This window comes from Salvelinus alpinus, chromosome 7, assembly GCF_045679555.1.
Source record: "Salvelinus alpinus chromosome 7, SLU_Salpinus.1, whole genome shotgun sequence".
NCBI classification, from domain to species: domain Eukaryota; kingdom Metazoa; phylum Chordata; class Actinopteri; order Salmoniformes; family Salmonidae; genus Salvelinus; species Salvelinus alpinus.
In genome coordinates, this window is record NC_092092.1 from 10,467,332 (window position 1) to 10,478,398 (window position 11,067).

At 39.3% G+C, this 11,067-nt stretch overlaps 1 protein-coding gene across 1 annotated transcript; it reads right to left on the reverse strand.

Annotated features, from left to right (window-relative positions):
* Positions 1 to 282: 282 nt before the first annotated feature.
* Positions 283 to 8,016, reverse strand: LOC139580416 (gastrula zinc finger protein XlCGF57.1-like). The gene is made up of 2 exons (XM_071409067.1): positions 7,668 to 8,016; positions 283 to 1,647 (listed from the first exon to the last, which is right to left on the reverse strand). Exons 1-2 carry the CDS (start codon positions 7,861 to 7,863, stop codon positions 527 to 529), a joined length of 1,317 nt encoding a protein of 438 aa, XP_071265168.1. The 5' UTR covers positions 7,864 to 8,016; the 3' UTR covers positions 283 to 526.
* Positions 8,017 to 11,067: the final 3,051 nt, after the last annotated feature.

Sequence of the window (11,067 nt, forward strand, 5' to 3'; positions counted from 1 at the left end):
AACATCCAGTATTTGGAACAACCGATAGCATACTGCAGGCTTTTTTTGTTGTTGCCTTCAGCCCAGTTTCACACAAACATTCGAGTACTCAATTTTCATAAGAGAACTCCAAGAAAATACTTTCTTTCAAATGCCCATCCCTAGAATTGACCACACCACTGCCTCAACTGCAATTAGGCTACCCAGACTTTTTTCGGTCATGAAAAGTGCCATAGAAGTTAAAATAATAAGTGTATATTATGTGGGCTACATCGCTACCTGACAAAGAACAATGGATAAACATCCTTTCTCTGGGCTCTACCCAATTTATTTTCAAAAAGTAACCATGTACAAAATAAAGTAAAACATTTGTGCTTAGCTCATGATTGACGCCTTAATAGGCGACTATATCAATGGAATTTACCATTGAACAGATTCCCAGATTTCAGACAGTACCTTTAACCACGAGCAGTGACCTGAGGGGTATGTCCTCTTAATATTGTATCTTTCAACTAACACATTTTACACAAAGGATTTTTACATGTTCTCAGTCATTATGAATATTCTTTCTGTGAGTTCGCAGATGTCTTTTCAGACTTGATGCTAACTTCAAGTGAGTTCCACACAACTGACATTGTACTCCCTCACCTCTATGAGTCCTCATATGAACTGTCAGGTTTCCCTTCAGACCGAAGCATCTGCCACATTCATTACAGCGATGAGGTTTCTCCTCGGTGTGAGTCATCATATGCTTTGACAGGCTTCCATTCTCACCAAAGCATTTGCCACATTCTTTGCACCAAAATGGTTTCTCCCCAGTGTGAATCCTCATATGCTTTTTCAGGTTTGACCTGCAGAAAAAGGCTTTGCTACATTCTTTACACCGATGCGATTTCTGTTCCGTGTGCTTTTTCTGATGAAATTTCAGACCCCCTTTAGTCGTCAAGCATCTTCCACACACGTCACATTTAAAAGCCCCCCCTCTATGAACACCCATATGATTTTCCAGGTTCTCTTTGTGAAAGAAACATTTGCCACATTCGGTGCAGCAATATTGTCTCTCCTCCGTGTGACGCTTCATGTGCCGGGTCAGGTAGCCGTTCAGGGTGAAACATTGTCCACATGTGTCGCACATGTATGGTCTCTCATCACTGTGCCGATTCCGCCGATGCCTCATCAGACTACGTGCTGCCGTAAAGCATTTTCCACACACGTCACATTTTAGATCAGGCAATCCACTGGTTTCTTTTCTTGGTCTCTCTTCACTGTGATGATTGTGTTGATGTCTTTTCAGATTCGCTGCTGTCGCCGAGAATTTCCCGCACACGCCAAATTTCAGATCAGGCGACTCACCGGTGTGTTTCCTTGGCCGTCCTCTTCCCCTCTTTGACCTTGACGGTGGTATTCTGCTCACCACTCCATCCACTTTTCCATTGTCACTGTCTGGGTTTACATCAGAGTGGGGCTGATAGTCACTGGTTGATTGGGACTCTCTGTTGCTCTCGTCTTCTGATTCTGTTTGGTTCTCTACCGTTCTGATGTTGATCGAGTCCCATATAGACTCTACGGCATCAGAGTCCACCGGCTCCAGATTGGCGCTCCATTCCTGCTCACAGTGCTGCTGGCCACAGTTAACCTCCTCTTCAGAAAGAGTGAGTTGCTGGAGGTCTGGAGGGAAGAAAGGATGAAAGAGCAAAATTAAAACACTGAAAAGTGACAAGAAATGGGGCTACTACCTACCTTTGACTGATTATTGGACTGAACACACCATGCATCCCAGTAAAATATAATAGGCTTACTCTTTCAGACACGGATTAGATACAATTTAATACAAAATGGCCTAAAATATAGATTATGAATAACAGTTTTTGCTGTGAAATTGGTAGCCTCTAGCACACTCAGACGAGAGTGCTCTGAAATCGGAGTAGATAGCCAGAGTGAATTTATGAACGCACCCGGAATCATCTTCTACATGTGGCCGTGTCACTTAGAAATGAATAGCTCCTGCAAAGACGTTGGGAAATGCGAGTTGTCCGGCATCTAAGTTGGCGAGGGAACTCCTCACACAAAAAGTGGTTTAAATATTGTTATGAATATTCTCTGGTTATCGGAGTTCCACCTGCAACTCGAAACAGGTGTGTATAAGACACCCAGTGCCTTCCGAATCCAAAATGTAGAAAGTATTGCCAAGTAGAGGGTTGGTTGAAAATAAGTTAACCAGCTTAGCTATGCCGCTGGAGGTTTGATATAGATTCCGAATGCACTGTAAGTATAGGCAAAGTATTCAGACCCCTTGACTTTTTCCACATTTTGTTACGTTACAGCCTTATTCTAAAATTGATTAAATATTTGTTTTTCTCATAAATCTACACACAATATACCCCATAATGACAAAGCGAAAACAAGTTTTTATAAATGTTTACAAACTTAAACATAAACAGAAATACCTTATTTACATAAGTATTCAGACCCTTTGCTATGAGACTTTGAAATTGAGCTCAGGTGCATCCTGTTTCCATTGATCATCCTTGAGCTGTTTCTACAACTTGATTGGAGTCCACCTGTGGTAAATTCAATTGAACGGACATGATATGGAAAGGCACACACCTGTCTATACAATAAAGTCCCAAGTTGACAGTGCATGTCAGAGCAAAAACTAAGCCATGAGGTCGAAGGAATTGGTCCAGTGGAAACAAATGGGCTTGTATGAAATGAGACTCTCTTTGTCCACTAGCAAAGACTAGCAAAGCTTTGTCTATCAGGCAAATTACGTTTACAGAAGAGGAATTCCAAAATATAAGGGAGATTCTCAGTTGGTTGCTTGACTCCTCACGTCTCGTCCTCCATCCTCTCCTTGCCTCTTTTTCAAAAAGGTAAAAGGTAGTCAAGGAGAGGAGGCGAGAAGTGGAAAGAAATGTGCTTGTATGAAATGAGATTCTCCTTCTCCACTCATAGGTCATCGGGCACATGACGTTTACAGAGGAGGAATCCCAAACTGTACAGTATCAGTCAAGTCCAGGGTTTTTCTTTATTTTTACTATTTTCTACATTGTAGAATAATAGTGAAGACATCAAAACTATGAATTAACTATGGAATCATGTAGGAACCAAAAACAAAGTGTTAAACAAATCAAAATATATTTGAGATTCTTCAAAGTAGCCACCCTTTGACAGCTTTGCATACTCTTGGCATTCTCTCAACCAGCTTCACCTGGAATAACACACTCACTTTCTGTCTCACACAGATCTTATTACACTGTTACCATCTGTTCTTGTACTCATGTTTCTTAACTTTGTATTATGACATTTCAGATATAGATATGACAATATTTTTATGACGTAGGTTATGATGTAGTGAACTACTTTTTCAAAGTAACTTAAACAGTAACAAAATACAGTGTATTCCTCTTAAGGATTGCTTTACTGTAGTTTTAACGTCTTCCAGTGTGATGTAATTGGTAGCTTGTTAAACTATATATTTCAGAGTACCTCCCCCAACACTGTATACAAAGCATTCGGAAAGTATTCAGACCCCTTGACTTTTTCCAAACTTTGTCATGTTACAGCCTTATTCTAAAATGTAGTAAAACTATTTTTTTACCTCAATCTACACACAATACCCCATAATGACAAAGGAAGAGAACAGGTTTTTAGAAATGTTTGCAAATTTATTACAAACCAAAAACATTTTGCATAAGCATTTACTCACTACTTTGTTGAAGCACCTTTGGCAGCGATAACAGCCTCGAGTCTTCTTGGGTATGACGCCACCAACATGCTTCACCGTAGGGATGTTGCCAGGTTTCCTCCAGACGTAACGCTTGGCATTCAGGCCAAAGAGTTCAATCTTGGTTTCATCAGACCAGAGAATCTTGTTACTCAAGGTCTGAGAGTCTAATGTCTTTGAAAATTCCAAGTGGGCTGTCATGTGCCTTTTACTGAGGAGTGGCTTCCGTCTGGCCACTACCATAAAGGCCTGATTTGGTGGAGTGGTGCAGAGATGGTTGTCTTTCTTGAAGGTTCAGAGGAACTCTGGAGCTCTGTCAAGAGTGACCATCGGGTTCTCTTGGTCACCTCCCTGGCCAAGGCCCTTCTCCCCCGATTGCTCAGTTTGGCCAGGCGGCCAGCTCTAGGAAGAGTCTTGGTAGTTCCAAACTTATTCCATTTAAGAATAATGGAGGCCACTGTGTTCTTCGGGACCTTCAATGCTGCAGACATTTTTTTGTACCCTTCTCCAGATCTATGCCTCGACACAATCCTGTCTCTGAGATCGACGAGCAAGTCCTTCGACCTCATGGCTTGGTTTTTCCTCTGACATGCACGGTCAACTGTGGGACCTTATAAAGAGAGGTGTGTGCCTTTCCAAATGATGTCCAATCAATTGAATTTACTACAGGTGGACTCCAATCAAGTTGTAGAAATATCTCAAGGATGATCAATGGAAACAGGATGCACCGGAGCTCAATTTCAAAGTCTCATAGCAAAGGGTCTGAATACTTTGTAAATAAGGTATTTCAGTTTTTTTATTTGAATACATTTGCAAACATCACTAAACACTCGTTTTCTCTTTGTCATTATTGGGTGTTGTGTGTAGATGGCTGAGGAAAAACATTTATTTAATAAATTTTAGAATAAGGCTGTAATGTAACAAAATATAGAAAAATTCAAGGGGTCTGAATACTTTCCGAAGGCAATGTGTGTGTGTGTGTGTGTGTGTGTACATATATTTTTTTTAGCTAAACAGGTGGGACTCAAAACTGGTGTGGTTCTGCCCCACCTGCCCTGAATGACGAGTCACCACTGAACAAAACAGCCTAATGCATGGCTGGCTACTACTGCCTGATTTTATTCCAGACACCGATTTAGATGAAGGTAGTTTAATTCTAACCGCATTTATTCCAGACACCGATTTAGATGAAGGTAGTTTAATTCTAACCGCATTTATTCCAGACACCGATTTAGATGAAGGTAGTTTAATTCTAACCGCATTTATCCAGACACATATTTAGATGAAGGTAGTTTAATTCTAACCGCATTTATCCAGACACATATTTAGATGAAGGTAATTACATTTGTAATTTTATGTTCTAATGATCTGTTGTTTAGTAAACATGCCTGGGTGAGAATAAATAATAATAGCAAACATGGGCTTGGATCACGACATTATGACAGACTTCGTCAGCAATGGAATAATTATATGGACAGACAAAGTAGGCCACTTTCTGAATTTAGACAAACTTAGAGCGCATGGAATCTTGATTTTCAAAATTACTTTTAAAAGAGCTCAAACAAGAGCCACAATTTTAGTTGATGTAGTTACCTTTGACCTTTTTCAAAAAGAGGAGACAACCACAGCAGAGAAGTGTTGCCATATTCTTGGTTTTCCCGCAAATTGGGTTACTTTAAAAAGGATGTCATGAAAATGTATTGGTCGCGGGTTGCTGGTTTTTGGGCTATTTCTAAGTTGCACCGCGGCTGCCATGGCATTTCTCTTTAAAATATATATATATATTTCACTGTGACCTGCAGCTTACTGTCAGGTGTGAGTGAGTGATGGGGAGGCCCAGAGGGGTGTGTGTCTGTTGAGAGGGAACTACAGCTATTGGCTGAGTCACGTGAGCATGAGGAGAATGCGCGCACCTCATGACAACTTTTTACCAGTTGTAAATAGACTATTTAGATTGTCATTACGGAGACATCTATTTTAAACCCGTTTTCCGTAAATCATATTAATACGCTAGAACTGATGCACATCAAGAAATAGTGCAGACAAAGCACTGGAAAACGACTTTGGGCGCACTAGAGCTTATTATATACATTCGCTTGGAGGTGGTTTAAACTGCAGTCGAATGTTGACATTACTAGAAAAGGGTATCAAATTTTATTAGTCACATGCGCAGAATACAACAGGTACCTTACAGTGAAATGCTTGCTTACAAGGCCCTAACCAACAATGCCGTTTAAAAATACAAATAATAAGAAATAAAAAAAGAACAAGTAATTAAAGAGCTAAATGTTTTATGCATGCTTAGTTCTTGGGGGCTGCACGAGTGGAAATCTGAAATGGAAGTTATGAGACTCCCTCGTGTGGTTCTTTTTATTTGTTAAGTCCTCATTGAAACTGACATTAAAATGTGCCTTTGTTGGCCATCAAGTAAACTATTAATGTATATGCCATTGTAGGCTACCATTTGATACAATAAATATGTTGAAATGACGATATCAATGGCTTCATTGCAAATCAATTTGTGCCACTTGTGTAGCCTATAGGAGCTGGCATACCAATTGAATAAATAGCCTATAACTTCAGTTTATTGTTGTTGTAGCCTTATGTTATTATGCAAATTTTTATGGACGTTTAATTAATTAAATTGGAAGTTATCAAAGTTCTATCGCAACTGCCGATCAGTTGCTAGAACGCATTAGATTGATGGTAACAGTAGTCAGATTAGGCTACAGGGAGAAAAATAAATAAAAGTATATTCACTTCATATTTACTTAACCAGGCAAGTCAGTTAAGAACAAATTCTTATTTACAATGACGGCCTACCAAAAGGCAAATGGCCTCCTGCGGGGACGGGATAAAATATATATATATATATATATATATATAAATATAGGACAAAACCACATCACGACAAGAGAGACAACACTACATAAAGAGAGACCTAAGACAACATCACAGCATGGTAGCAACACAACAACGTGGTAGCAACATATTATTAATATTTAATTCAGAGATTGAAATTATGACCCCCATCCTCAGTAGCCTATTCCAGCAGGCTATTGGGAAACACAAGCACTTCTTACCTCGAAATCGCCTCGCTATTCATGTGGAATAAATGAGTCTGTTAATTTGAACTAAGCAAGCTGCTAGATCATTCAACTTACATCAGGCCTACATCTTGTCTAGGCTACTAAAATTAGATGTTGGCCTATCAGGGGCTATAGGATACCATTTATAATGGTTTTTAGTCTCAACATCTGGCACATAAGAGCACAATTGCAAGAAAATAGCCTAACATTAGTTTATGTTCATCCAAGTGTTTCTTGCTCAGACTGAGATCCTCTGTCCAACTTTCATCACTCAAACTCTCCTGTCAGATTTATCTATAGTTATGCACATGGGCAAACGGGTTTTATTTACAATTATAAACCTGGTTCAGCCCTGAATGCTGCTTGGCTGAAAGCCAAAGTAAAATCAGACCATATACCACAGGTATGACAAAAAAACTTTTTACGGTTCTAATTACATTGGTAACCAGTTTATAATAGCAATAATGCACCTTTGTGATTTTTGGTATATGGCCAATGGCTGTATCCGAGCACACCTTGTTGCGTCATGAAATAACAGCCCTTAGCCATGGTATACTGGCCATATACCATACTCCCTTGTGACTTAATCATACGAGTTAGATCGACATACATTGATGGGAAAAAAATTGGCAAGTTTAATTAGGGTGTGAAATCAAATTAGCCTAGGTTCAGGCCTTTTGGGGGGGCTTTGAATCGTCATTTGTCTCGAAAATGTAGCTACACCTGGCAACCCTGCGGAGGAGACGCGAGGAATTGAGCAAAACATTTGAGATTCTCCCACTGTCAGTATATGGCTAATATGTGGTACGCAAAGCCTCTAAAATTGTGCTAAATGTCAAATGAAAGGCAAATAGAGAGATATAGTCACAAACCTGCTAATCTATGCAACTTTATCTCTGGTTTGAAAACCAAATCCAGGATTCTTCGTAAACGTTCATTCGCCCGTCTCAAACGGCAGATTTCTTCCTGGTGCTCTGCTATCGTTTTTTTAACTGCCACGGATATCTCCAAAGGAACTGCGATTAATTTTTCGTTGAGAAACAGATTAAGCAGCTGTAGTTTATACATGTTAGGGAAGAAAGGAATGAGATTGAGAAATTGTTGTTTTTGCAGCAAGATTCGCTAGTTACGGTCGGACACAATGTTGCTGCTGCTTCTATGGTATCATGGTGGTCCGCAAAAAATCGTTTATGTGCATGCCGCCACCTACTGTGCTGGAACGTACGATCAATCATGATCTCCCCAATTCTATACTACCATGAAGATAAAATTCAAAACCAAATAAATCCCTAACTTCTAACACACCCTCCCCCCAAACCCCCTTTCCCAACCCCATTAAACGTTATATATCATGCTGAAACACTCCACCCTTCAGATTGTTCAGCATGTCAACAATCATTTCAACAGCAACATCTGTAGGCGTCATTGTAAATAAGAATTTGTTCTTAACTGACTTGCCTAGTTAAATAAAAAAAATTAAAAAAATTACTCCAATATCTCCTTTGTCATCTCCACAATAACCTTCAACCTACCATTTCTGCTTTCCACAACCCAAGTCGTATTGATAACCTTACCAATAAAAGCAATGAAGTCAACTTTATTCATTATCAGTGTCCTTTGAAACTGCACATTCATGAACACAAGATTTCTGAACAGGCCTGGAAACCCTGCCAGGACCATCAGAAACACCGGACAGTAGGGTCGGACCATCAAGTTAAATCCAATATTTTCATATTGGACATACATATTGCACCATACAAAATTATCTGTACGTCGATTCTACTCAAGAGCACTTCTAGTTTCCAAATCCACAGTTTACACTCTGAGGAACATCACTTATTCTACAAACAAACAATATACAGTTGAAGTTGGAAGTTTACATACACTTAGGTTGGAGTCATTAAAACTCGTTTTTCAACCACTCCACACATTTCTTGTTAATTAACAAACTATAGTTTTGGCAAGTCGGTTAGGACATCTACTTTGTGCATGACACAATACATTTTTCCAACAATTGTTTACAGACAGATTATTTCAAATATAATTCACTGTATCACAATTCCAGTGGGTCAGAAGTTTACATACACTAAGTTGACTGCGCCTTTAAACAGTTTGGAAGATTCCAGAAAATGATGTCATGGCTTTAGAAGCTTCTGATAGGCTAATTGACATAATTTGAGTCAATTGGAGGTGTACCTGTGGATGTATTTCAAGGCCTACCTTCAAACTCAGTACCTCTTTGCTTGACATCATGGGAAAATCAAAAGAAATCAGTTAAGACCTCAGAAAAAAAATTGTAGACCTCCGTAAAGTCTGGTTCATCCTTGGGAGCAATTTCAAATGCCTGAAGGTACCACATTCATCTGTACAAACAATAGTACGCAAGTATAAACACCGTGGGACCACACAGCCGCCATACCGCTCAGGAAGGAGACGTGTTCTGTCTCCTAGAGATGAACGTACTTTGGTGTGAATATGCAAATCAATCCCAGAACAACAGCAAAGGACCTTGTGAAGATGCTGGAGGAAACAGGTACAAAAGTATCTATATCCACAGTAAAACGACTCCTATATCGAAATAACCTCAGCAAGGAAGATGCCACTGCTCCAGAACTGCCATAAAAAAGCCAGACTACGGTTTGCAACTGCACATGGGGACAAAGATCGTACTTTTTTGGAAAAATGTCCTCTGGTCTGATGAAACAAAAATGGAACTGTTTGGCCATAATGCAAAATGGCTTATGGACAACAAAGTCAAGGTATTTGAGTGGCCATCACAAAGCCCTGACCTCAATCCCATAGAAAATATGTGGGCAGAACTGAAAAAGCGTGTGCGAGCAAGGAGGCCTACAAACCTGACTCAGTTACACCAGCTCTGTCAGGAGGAATGGGCCAGAATTCAACCAACTTATTGTGGGAAGATTGTGGAAGGCTACCTGAAACATTTGACCCAAGTTAAACAATTTAAAGGCAATGCTACCAAATACTAATTGAGTGTATGTTAACTTCTGACCCACTGGGAATGTGATGAAAGAAATAAAAGCTGAAATAAATCATTCTCTCTACTATTATTCTGACATTTCACATTCTTAAAATAAAGTGGTGATCGTAACTGACCTAAAACAGGGCATTTTTACTAGGATTAACTGAGTTTAAATGTATTTGGCTAAGGTGTATGTAAACTTCTGTCCTCAACCGTATTTATTCAAAAGTCAAGAGATGCAATTTGGTTAAAAAGCATACTTAATTCATAAATATCACAATGAAGTTAATTAATGAAATACTATTCATGAAATGTATCATCAGTAAAACAGAATTTTCTAATTCTATGCAAGATCCTCTTCATAGTCAGCCCACTGGGCACAAACTGGTTGAATCAACATTGTTTCCATGTCATTTTAAGAAAAATATACATGTGATAATTGGAGGGATATTAACCTGATCTCACTAGGATACTGCCTCAAAAATATATATTTGATTTGTCTCGCCAAACACTTAACCTAGTGCATATTTTCGCACGTAAGGCTGGCTGATTTAAATGTGTGAAGTCTGCAGCCTTCTCATCATTAGGATAATGTAGGTAATTTCCAGGTATGCCAGACAGTTAACACTCCATTTACTGATCACATTGTTTCCATTGTTTTTGCTGAAGCAGTTAGCTTCTCACCTAATCACCTGCTAATAGTCAGAATTTGTCACCTCAGTTATAGGGCAAAGCCAACAGTGCAAGTCTGGCATAGAATGGCATTTTATTTCACACTGGAAGCAAACAAAGAGTAAGCTAAAATAGTTAAAGCGACAGCACAAAAGTGCAGACTGGACCCATGTTTTATGGACACAAACAATCAATAGTTTTTCCTGTACAGTGCTATATGTCCAGGGGCCACACACAAACCTATTTGACCACAGTAAAAGTCTAGCAACACTTCCTATGACCTAGCTTTTTGTTCAAACTCATCTGTTTTGTAGTTTAGGGATTCTAGTGAGTAGACTGGACCCTGGTTTTATGGACACACAATCGATTGTTTTTCCTGTACCGTGTCCAAGCACCCCACATTAAACTGTTTGACCACCGTAGAAGTCCAGCAGCACTTCATATGAGCTAGCTTTTTGTTCAAACTCATCTGTTTTGTACAGATAATTGTGTACAGTGCAATGTATGGGTCTTTCTATAAACAATGGGGCCAATGTGTGACATCGGGATCAACATTTCAAAATGGTTTGAAACCAAAATAAAAAGTATTTTTATGCAGTTCCACATGTACTTAGAGG